Here is a 10,351-nt window from a genome sequence, read left to right on the forward strand (position 1 = left end):
GGAGGGGGAGGGGAGGAGGAGTCAACGATGGATGGTGCCTCTTTTTTGAACCTTCCCGCCCACTTGAGTTTCGGTTGCCTGATTTTCCTCTTAAAAGACACCGCCTTGGAGGGCAGCGAGTGCAGTTTCTTTTTATTTTTCATTCCACCCGCCCACTCCCTCACCACCACCACCACCACTACTACTACTGTGACTCTCCGCATGGAGGGGAGTTTTGTTGGCTGCGAGGCTCCCCCTTTTTTTTTTTTTTTTAGGGACCGCCGCTTCGTGGGGTCCACAGCGTGCCCGGTTGTCATAGGACGAGCCTCAATGGACCGATTGGTTTACTGATGTATGGGCGTGGGGTGAATTTTTTCACTACGAGTGCGGGGGCTGCCAGGCGCACTGAACCCAGCTGTCATCTCCCCACCGTGCCCCTTCTCTGTCTGTAGGAATAGGGGGGACCAGGCCGCATCCCGGCGCACATTACTTTCTTTTCTTTTTTTTTTTTTTACCCTCCTCTTTCCCCCTTTTTTCTGTGTTTGTTTGTGTTTTTTTGTTTTTTTTGTGCAGTTGTCATCTTTTTTGTTTATGCCCCCGAATTTTTTTTTTTTTACTTTTTTTTTTTTTTTTCCATTTACTGGAACGCTGAGATTTTTTTTTTTTTTTGTTATTGTTGCCGTTCTGCTTTATGCAACGCTCCCTGTGATTTTCTCTGGCGGGCTGCTTGTGGAGTACGCTCATGCGACAAGATTCCAGCGAAAAACGGAATGCTTTTAAATGGAGAGAGAGGGAGAATGAGAAATAAAAAGAAAGTGCATGGAGGCAGGGAGAGGAACCGCGAAAAAGGTGGAGAAAACAAGATTGGGCGGAGGATGAAAAGACAAGAAAAGAAAAAAAAAAAAAAGAAGAAATGTAGAATGTTTTGATAACATGCTTGCGTGGCTTATCTAAGCCTGGGGATACGAAGTTGTGTGCGCCTGTGTACTGTTTGGCAGGTGTTTTTTTTTTTTTGTTTTGTTTTCTGCTTTCCTCTTCTGCTGCGGAAATTTTATTTTTTATTTCATTTCTTATTTTTGGCTTGGTTTGTACTGTGCGTGTGGGATCTACGCTGTGCGACATGCGATACTACTGTTGCGTGCCAAACAAACAGCAAGTGGCGGTGGTGGGGGGGCGTCAGCGAGACGTTAAAGCACAGAGGAAGGAGAGACAGGAAGAGAAAAGAAAGGGAATCCGTGACACGGGGGGAGGTTCAGAAGGAACAACGAGGGTTGGGAAAAGCAGGGCGACTAGGCATATTACTTGCGATCACGCATCCATACGCCCGCAGTGAGACATAGCCAACGACCACAGCAGCTGAATTAATGGAGGGCTTCTCCCCCTTTCGTGTTGTGGGGGCTGTTTGCGGTGAGGTTCCTGTCAGCAGCACGGTGTTGTATGGGGCACCGGTCTTGATGGTCGCTACAGGTCGCACCTTCCAGTTGTTCCGTGGGAAGGAGTTGTCCATGTTGCGTGGCGGGCCTCATTTTCATAGCCGCGTGCGGGCAGTGGCGCAAACCGGCAAGTACCGCTTTGTCGCCGAAGGTCCCCATGTGCATGGCTTTACACACCACAAGCCAATTTGGACATGTGCGCATCACGACATCACACAGAGCAAAGTGAATCACCTTCTTGCCGCGGATGATATCCTGTTTTGTATTGGGCAAGACAAGCGGGTAGCTGTGCGGGCGGTGAAGTCGGGGAAACTTCTTGGAGAATTTCTTATTGAGCGCAGTGAGGAGGTGCGTGCGGCCATTTTACCCACCGGGTACACGAACAAGTTACTTGTTGCCACCGCGGAGGGGTCGTTGCATTTGTATAACTTTAAGACCGGTGTCTGCTTGTGGTACGCGCAACGGGAATCGGATGCCCAGATTTTGTCGCTTGCAGCCGGCAGGTATAAAGACATCATCGCCTACGGCACGAGCTGCGGCCGGGTTGTGGTACTGAACCTTCTCACAAATGAGGAGATCATGATGTTTGAACATAAGTACCAGGGGGCTGTTTCTGCTTTGGCGTTTCGTGTGGAGAAAAGCATTTTGGTCTCTGGAACGACCGCAGGTGAAGTGGTCTTGTGGGATCTTGAGAACCGCTGCCTTGAGGGTGTTCTTACACGCAGTAAGCAGGTACGTTCTGAAGCTGAGGTGTTTGAAACTCCACACACGGATGCTATACATTCTATTGTGTTTCTGCCAACAGATGATGCTACCATGGTGACGGCGGGGGCTGATAATGCGCTGATGCAATTTAGGTTTGATACCGTTGATGGCCTCGGGATGCTTGTGCGAGAGCGTCGTGGTCACATGGGTAGTTGCACCAATGCTCTCTTTTATAATACAGATCTGCTTCTCACAGCTGGGACGGATCGGGCGCTTCGTGTAACGCATGTCTTTTCGGATCGTGCTTCCTGGGAACTATCACAGGGTAAACTGGGCCGGCGTGGTCGTGAAAAACAAATGGGTCGAGAAGCGTTGAAGGCGACACCTGTTATTGCCATGGCCAGTTGTACCGCGAGGAACTATCAGTGGTCAAGTGTCGTCTCGCTACATGAAGCCTCCGCGAAAATGTGTTGTTGGCGAATGGACACACGTTCTTTGGAGTGTAAACTGAGTGGTATTACAACTTCCATGCATACTGCACGCACTGTCGCGTTGAGTGATTGTGGGAATTTTGCCGTTGTTGGGTACTCCAGTGGTAATGTGGCAATTATCAGCATCCAGAACCGAAGTGTGAAGCAACTGTTTGACGTTGCACTTCAGCCAAATGATTTGGCTCATACCAGCTCTGTAGAGTGCGTTGAAATCGCTTGTGGCAATAGTGTCATTGTTACCGCGGGCTTGGATTCACGTATAAAGTTATGGGATCTTCTCACAGGTCATTTGAGATGTGCTTTACAAGTGGACTGTCCAATGAGTAAGTCTTGTTTACACCAGCCCTCATCGCTCTTTATTGTGGCACAGCACTTTAAAATTCGTGTTTATCACTGTAACCCCGATGTGGGCTTTGATGAGGATTTCCTCGCAACACCCGTGCGAGAGTTTGACGGGCACAATGGTCCTATCACGGCCCTGGCCTTGGCGCCGGACTCCTACCGTTATGTTGTGTCTGCCTCTGGCGACGCCGTGCTCCTCGTATGGGATCTTGCAGCGGCAGCTTGCGTCGGCCAGTACCGGCTTGCGTCCCCTGCCACCTCGCTTAGCTTTCATCCGGATGCACTTTTTATGGTTTCCACACACGCAGGCGAACGTGGCGCATTCTTGTGGTCGAACAACCTGCGTTACGGGTTTGTGCCTGAGGTTGTGACGGACCCGAAAGGGCGGCGGATAGAGCAACTGCCGCTCCTGCACTTTCCAACCGCGCATGGCGGTGAGGAGTTGCAGGAAGACGAGCAGGAACACCGCCAGGACGAGGAAGAAGAAGAAGTGGGCGAGGGGATGAATTTTAACGGTCTTCAGCCGCCGGGTAAATTGACAACGACAATGAGTGGTCGGAAGGAAGAAGAAGAAGAAGAAGCGGAGCTTTTTGATGCGTCGAAAGACAGTGCACTTATGCGGCGTCAGCGGGAGCAAGAGCAATGGGGGCAACTTGATGGGATTGTTTCCGGAGGTCTACGACTCGCCGGTGTGCCCCGTTCCCTGTGGTTTAACCTCACCCTTCTGGATCAGATCAAGGAAAAGAACATGCCACTCTTGCCACCCAAGAAGCGTGATGTTCCCTTCTTTCTCCCCACAACACAAGAGCTGCGTCCTACGTTCCTTGTGGTGGCATCCTCAGGTAAAGCTGGGGAGGCGGCAGCTTCTCAGACACATTTTGTGGGTGCGTCTCTTTTAGAACGGACTCCGGTGCAGCGCATGTTGATGCAAGGGGAACATGAGAAATTGATGCTGCACTTGCTCGCATTGAAGACGCCACAGGCCATAGACTTGGAGATTAAGCGTGCCGTGGAGTACACCGACGGCGTATCTTACTCGAAAGAAGAAATTGATTGCATCAAGAGTTGTGTTTGTGGGCTTTTTTCTTTTTTGGCGGTGTGGCTACGGCGACGTGAAAATGTGGATCTTGTGCAAGGGATTTTGGCTGATGTCATCCGTTCACATGGCACACTATTGACCAAGTGTGGGGGAGAGATGGTGGCGGTGCTTGAGGAAGTGGCACAACTGCAGAACGCGGTACGGCACAGCATGGATCACCTAGTGGGTTACCCGAGCTGTCTTGTTGGTACCTTTTCGGGTTCACTCTTTTAGTTTCGTTTAATTTCTTCTTTCTCTCCACTTTCTTTTTGTGTTTGGATGATGGAGAGAGAGAGAGAGAGAGAGGGAGGCTGAAAAAGGGGCGTTGAGAACTTTGAAGCGAAGAGGAAAACAACGATGGCAACGGAAAAAAAGAAAAAAAAAAAAAGAAAAGGAAATGAAAGAAATTTAACTGATGGGCGTTTTTTTTTTTTTTTTTTAATGCGCGACCATTCTCGTATAAAGTTCAATCATTGAAAAAAGAATTTATATAAAAATCATTTTAATGCGATAGCGGCAGGGGTGGGATGCACACACGCACACACGCACACACACACTATTCCACTTATGGGCATTATATTTCTGTTGAATTATTTATTTATTTTTATTCTTTTCTTTATGAACATGCATGTATGTATGTCTCTGTTTCTGTGGGTATCTATTTTGTTTTCTGACATTTCTTATGGGCTATTGTAAATTGCTTCATAAGTGGGGTGAAAGTGCGCATGCCCACGACGGAAGCGTTCTCGGCGGGAGAAGCGGCTCACATGTTCCGCCCGAAGATCAACAGAAACAGTCGTCGTCTTGTAAGTGGCAGTTTTTCTGTAGAAGAACGACAAACCCATGACATTATGCGACGAGAACGGCACCGTCAGGAGCTTTTGGCGAGGGCAGAGGAGGAACGTCAGCGCACCGAGACGTTTGCCCCCGTCACCAACCCGCGTGTGAGGCGCAGTAACGACACTGTAGATGGCCATGAAAACACTCGGACCGCACTTATTCGCAAAGTGCACATGAATTCCGTGGAGGAGACATTTCATCCCGTCATCAACATCAAGAGCCAGCGCATGGTCGCCAACGGCACTTGGCAGAGCACGCACCAGCAGTCACAGGAGGCTTTTCGGCGCGTACGGGCGCTGTGGCGCACCCACGCTGGGGTTGGAAGTGGCGAAATCACTATTGGTGGTGTATACGCAGCGCTAAAAGAATTGGGGTTGCAGGCACCCTCCGCTGTGGTGGATAAATTTCTTCTGGCCCTCGGTTTGGATGAATCAGCTGGTAGACGTTGTGTGCCTTATGATCGATTTGTGAAGGTTTTTACAACCGTGCTCCGCGCCGCACTTATTCCCGTTGCTGTGAAACATAATACTGTGAATGACGATTCTCATGAGGATGGTGATAGCGCTTCCTCGATAGGAGGTAAAGAGAAGCCTGAAACGGATGAACCTATTCACCCACGCTCGATGTCCTCACAGGGCCCCGTGCCCACCATGCGCCATGCCAAACGTATCGATTCTACGACGGATGAAAGGAGGATCACAGTGACGGATACATCACAAACGAATACCTCCAGAGCATCAGTACCGGTCATGCAGCGGCCTTTGCGGATGAAGAGCGGAGGCACGGACGCCGTTCCGTTTGACGGGGAAGTTAATTCTCCGTCACCCATTGCACCGTCGTGTAGCTCGCGTTTCAGGGATCCTGTGATGAATGACCAGCGAGTGTTGGAGGGGTCGCCTGGGTTGAGCCGTAGTCCACAACCGTGTCTTTTAGAGACGACGAAGAAAAAGAAAACAACATATGACCCGCTTGAAGGATGCACATTTGCTCCAACGATTAACAAGAGAGTTAAAGTGGTGTCATCTACGCCGCTCACAGCAAAAAAAGAGGGAAATGAAAACGACGGGGGAGAACCTTTCCTTCAGATAAAACGCAAATCTTCCGTTGTGGTGTATAAGTCAAAGGAGGAGCGAGAGCTGGAGGAGTGTACATTTGCTCCCAACACCGCACGCTTCCACAAGGACCGTGATTCACTGGCATGGTGGACGCGAGAACCATTTGTTGGTGCGGGCACGGAATCCACGGCGGCCTCCACGTCTGGTTCTCTCCTCACAGCAGAAGACCCTCCTGTTAAAGGCGGCGCTGAAGAGGATAGAGAGGAGAAGCAGGGGAAATGCCGCAGAAGCAGTAGCGATGGCCGTTGGCATCAGCAAGCTGTAATTCGAAATCCCTCCCCTCTACCCATTGCTATGGGGTTTGACAAGGCGGTGCAGCGGATGCTGGAGGCGAGGAAAAAGGCCCGACCAAAGTTTGAGGAAATGCTGCGCGCCTCCACGGAGGAGTCTCATAAACCCTTGCAGCCAACCGTTGTGGAACCATTTTCCCTACAGGCCGAGGCGCGACATCTGCATCGGGAGCTGCAGAAACCGGTGCTTTACGTAGATGTCGACTTACCGAGTGGGAAGACGGGACGCATTGGCGTTCACAGGGGGGATGAGGCAGCAGATCTTGCAAAGCGTTTTGGCGATGCGTACGGATTGAACGAAGAACTGCGGCAAAGACTGGAACTTTTGCTGTCGGAAAAACTTAGAGAACTCTTAAAGGAGAATGGGCGTACGCTGTGGCTCTGAGGGTGCATCTTTGTAGCGGGTGAATCAAGTGGCTGGGAGCGATGCAGCTTTGAATGTGCACAGATGCGTCTGTTTCACGAGTTCAATAATAACACGTATGCATCCTGACGGATTAGACGTGGTGGTGGAAAGAGACTGAAGCAACCCAGCTCCATCCAGCAAAGCAATATGAAAAGAAGATCCAAAAAAAAAAAAAAAAAAAAAGAATGGCTGCGTAGAAGAAAGTCAATTCTTTTTTTACCGGTGATGGAGGCACACACGCCCTGGCGGTTTGTGCGGCGGTGGGAAAGAGAACCCACAACCAATCAATTTTTTTTTTTTTTTTTGGATTGGTTCTGTTTCTTTTGTATGCGTCTTACGTCCCTCTAACTGCTGATGTCGTTTCTCTTTCTCTTCCCTTCTACCTGCTTGCGTATGCGTGGACGATTAGCGGCGTTTTTGTTGGTGAATTGAACATAGCATTTAATTTATATGCGGACGGCAACGTCTCTCACGCTGGGATCGTTCACAAACACGACAAATGAGTTCCTTGAAGCGGACTCGGGAAGGTGATGATCTGCATGACATTCGGGCGTCTTTCCAGCGGGTAAGAGAGAAAACCGCACTGCGGCGGAGTGGACCATACTTTCTTGAGCGCATTATTTTCCCCCGCCTTCTCCAACCAAATTACAGACTTGGTGGTGGGTTTCCGGATCCGACGCGCTTGTGCTGCGAAAAGGGCACCGGGTCCCCCCAACGGCACGGGACACTTGCCCTGCCCCAAAGAATTGAAGCTTCCGCGTGGCTTCGCCGGTTTCGGTTGTTGCGACTTCATGACTTCCACAGGGTGGTGCCACAGGATCAAGTGACAGGGACATTAAGTTCCATTACGGACATTGTGTTTGACATGCAGGAGCAGTTTGCTGTGGCCTGCCAGGCGCGATGCCTCTCTGTGTACAGCACAGAGCGATGGCTTGAAAGTTGCGAGATGTGTGAGGAGCCATATGATGTCTCTCCATTGGTTAGAGTGAAGGGGCGTGAGTGGCATGGTTTTCGCAGTGGCTTTTCTGCAGTGCAATTCCTCTCATCATCGCTGCAACTTGTAGCAGGTTACCACCGTGCCCCTGTTGTTGATATCTTTGATCTGGAAGAAGTGGACGAGGAAACCTGCGAGCCGCAACAACGCTTTTCTTTGACAGAAGACCACGTTGATGTGCACGGAACTAGGGGCGGCGGCAACAGCAGCAGTAGGGCCAGTATTGGCACGAATACTGAAAGCATCTATGCAAATGACGTGGTGGCCGTTACAGAACACGTTAGTTTGGCAGCACTTTCTTCTGGCCGCACGGTGTGGTTGGATCGTCGCAGCGGTACGGCCATCACATGTACCGGTGCCTTTTCGCGAGTATATAACATTGGGCAACGAGGCTCTCTTTTTGCCCTTCATGATCCACTCACCGCTGTTGCATTTCTCTGCCGTGATAATCCCATCAACATTTTGTGCGGCTCCATGTCAGGGTCTGTGCAACTGTGGGATGTACGTTGCGTTCGTGAGTGTGTTGCCATGCATCAAGCATCTTCCACCATCTGTCGTCTGCAGCCGTCCTACGCCTCATCGCTGCGAAGCGTCGTGTGGCTCAACAACCAAGCGGGGGATGTGCAGGGAATAAATGTGGGGCATAGCGACATGTGTCTGATCGCAGAGGCAAGGTGTGCCGATTTCATACAGACAACTGCGGTTTTTGATTCACCGTCGTTGCGAATTTCAGTGCTGGACCCACCGGGTCTCATTGCCTTTCCTTACGCATCCTCCAATTTGTTGGTGCTCTTTGACGTGAGCGCGTTGATGAAACCGTCACTCTCCCCAACCGCACGCCATATGCCAGCCATTCATGAGGAAATGGACAATGATGATGATGGACAACATGCACCATTCTCGTCGTTGTCGCATGGAATTGAGGAGAGGCACATAATATCGCCATCGTCCTCCCTGCATGGGGGCGCGGTGTATCAAATTCCGTGTAACAACCTCATAAAATTTGGACAGTCGCCAACAATCTCCGCGTGTGGGATATGGACGAAGTGTGGGCGCATCGTTTTGGGTGATGCCATGGGTTCTGTGTGGCTTGCGTGACGAGAGTGAACGTGCAGCTGTCGATTGTGTGTGTGTGTGTGTTATACTGTTCCCATGGGGATCCTCTTCTTCGCTTTTCACCCTTTTTATTTGGCACCTCCCAGCAGTGAGCGGGAGGAATTTTATTTATTTAATTTTATTTTATTTTTTTAACAACAACAAAAAAAAAGGGGGAGGGGGGAGGTGAGGTGAAACATATTCTTTTGCCCTGCAGCTGCGACCGCTTTGCTGCTCTGCTGATGTGTTGTGCATTCAAACAAACAAACAAACAAACGAGCAAAAACAAACAAAAAGGACGCACTTTTGGAGGAGGAGGAGGAGGAAGGGATGAACGTCAAACAAAAGAGAGGGAAGAAGTCATGATTTGTTGTGTAAAACTGAGCCATTGGGCGGCCTATTCGCATTTGCACTCACACACAACCGCACGTGTTGTTTGCCACCTCCTTCCCCATATTCTTTTGCAATTATTATTTATTTATTGGAAGGGGGAGAAAAGAAAAAAAAGAAAAGAAAGAAAGAAAGGGAAGAAAGAAATAAAAACGAAAAGAGGGAAAGAAAAAGAAGACCAAGACGGGTAGTGGTGTCTTCTTTTATCTTTTGATTGGTAGGGTGAAGAATGTTACGTTGCAGCATGCTTCGGCGTAGCATGGGGCCTGGTGCCAGCTATGTCAACAACGTCTTTGACACGGTGGCTAAAAGGTATGACCTGATGAACGATTTGCTCTCGCTTGGTATACATCGAAGGTGGAAGCAACATTTTGTGAATGATTACGTGCGCCCATGTCCTGGTGGCAAATTTCTGGATGTTGCTGGCGGCACAGGTGACATTGCCTTTCGAATTATAGACGGTGTCCGATTAAAGGAGGAAGTTTTTGGTCTTGTGCCAACATTGCGATATTTGACAGAGGTGGTAGTGTTGGATGCCAATGAAAATATGATTCGTGAGGGAGAGGCACGTGCAGCTCGAGAGGGATATCTTGACGTTAAGTGGGTTATTGGCAAAGGAGAAGAGTTGCCTTTTGATGATATGAGCTTTGATAGCTACACCGTGTCGTTTGGCATTCGTAACTTCAGCGATCGTCCTAAGGCGCTACGTGAGGCCTATCGTGTGCTTAAAGTTGGCGGTGTTTTGAATGTTTTAGAATTTAGCAAAGTGACATGCCCCTTTTTGAGTTTGCCATACGATGTGTGGTCGTATGGCTTTATTCCCATGGCAGGACAAATACTGGTAGAGAGGGAGAGTTACCAATATCTTGTGGATAGCATACGTGCCTTCCCGGATCAGGAGGAATTTGCAAAAATGATAAGTGATGCGGGGTTTGGGTATGTTCGCTATGAAAATCTCACGGGTGGTATCGCATGCATTCACACAGCCGTTAAGACGGAGGCAGTACGAGTACAACCTGAGAAAAGCCCTTTGGAGTCGGTAGCAACGAAGGCAAAGGAAGAAAAAAACAGCGTGGATGATGAACAGCTCAACCCTGCGTAATAACCAAATTGTTCCCTTTATTTATTTTATTTTTATTATTTTCATTAGGAACTTATATGAAGGGAATGTTTGCGAGAGGGCTGCCCAACTA

The 10,351-nt window shown here is 49.4% G+C and overlaps 4 protein-coding genes across 4 annotated transcripts, besides 15 other annotated features; all 4 read left to right on the forward strand.

Moving 5' to 3' along the window:
- Window positions 1–10,351: part of a sequence feature (heterozygous, Esmeraldo-like haplotype) that runs on past the window's edge.
- Window positions 162–188: a microsatellite.
- Window positions 470–573: a sequence feature (T-rich).
- Window positions 582–612: a microsatellite.
- Window positions 857–889: a microsatellite.
- On the forward strand, window positions 1,344–4,262 carry Tc00.1047053510285.20 (hypothetical protein, conserved; the record flags this gene model as incomplete). Its single annotated transcript, XM_809183.1, has 1 exon — window positions 1,344–4,262. The coding sequence occupies one exon, from the start codon at window positions 1,344–1,346 to the stop codon at window positions 4,260–4,262; it is 2,919 nt and encodes a 972-aa protein (XP_814276.1).
- Window positions 4,314–4,338: a microsatellite.
- Window positions 4,396–4,435: a sequence feature (A-rich).
- Window positions 4,451–4,471: a sequence feature (AT_rich).
- Window positions 4,559–4,585: a microsatellite.
- Window positions 4,617–4,637: a sequence feature (AT_rich).
- Window positions 4,754–6,658, forward strand: Tc00.1047053510285.30 (hypothetical protein, conserved; the record flags this gene model as incomplete). The annotated part of the gene is made up of 1 exon (XM_809184.1): window positions 4,754–6,658. One exon carries the CDS (start codon window positions 4,754–4,756, stop codon window positions 6,656–6,658), a length of 1,905 nt encoding a protein of 634 aa, XP_814277.1.
- Window positions 6,842–6,865: a microsatellite.
- Tc00.1047053510285.40 (hypothetical protein, conserved) lies at window positions 7,179–8,771 on the forward strand (the record flags this gene model as incomplete). Its single annotated transcript, XM_809185.1, has 1 exon — window positions 7,179–8,771. One exon carries the CDS (start codon window positions 7,179–7,181, stop codon window positions 8,769–8,771), a length of 1,593 nt encoding a protein of 530 aa, XP_814278.1.
- Window positions 8,891–8,919: a microsatellite.
- Window positions 9,025–9,062: a microsatellite.
- Window positions 9,269–9,329: a sequence feature (GA-rich).
- On the forward strand, window positions 9,388–10,260 carry Tc00.1047053510285.60 (ubiquinone biosynthesis methyltransferase, putative; the record flags this gene model as incomplete). Its single annotated transcript, XM_809186.1, has 1 exon — window positions 9,388–10,260. The coding sequence occupies one exon, from the start codon at window positions 9,388–9,390 to the stop codon at window positions 10,258–10,260; it is 873 nt and encodes a 290-aa protein (XP_814279.1).
- Window positions 10,277–10,302: a sequence feature (AT_rich).

Source organism: Trypanosoma cruzi, genomic scaffold (genome assembly GCF_000209065.1).
Source record: "Trypanosoma cruzi strain CL Brener 1047053516701 genomic scaffold, whole genome shotgun sequence".
Classification (NCBI taxonomy): Eukaryota; Euglenozoa; class Kinetoplastea; order Trypanosomatida; family Trypanosomatidae; genus Trypanosoma; species Trypanosoma cruzi.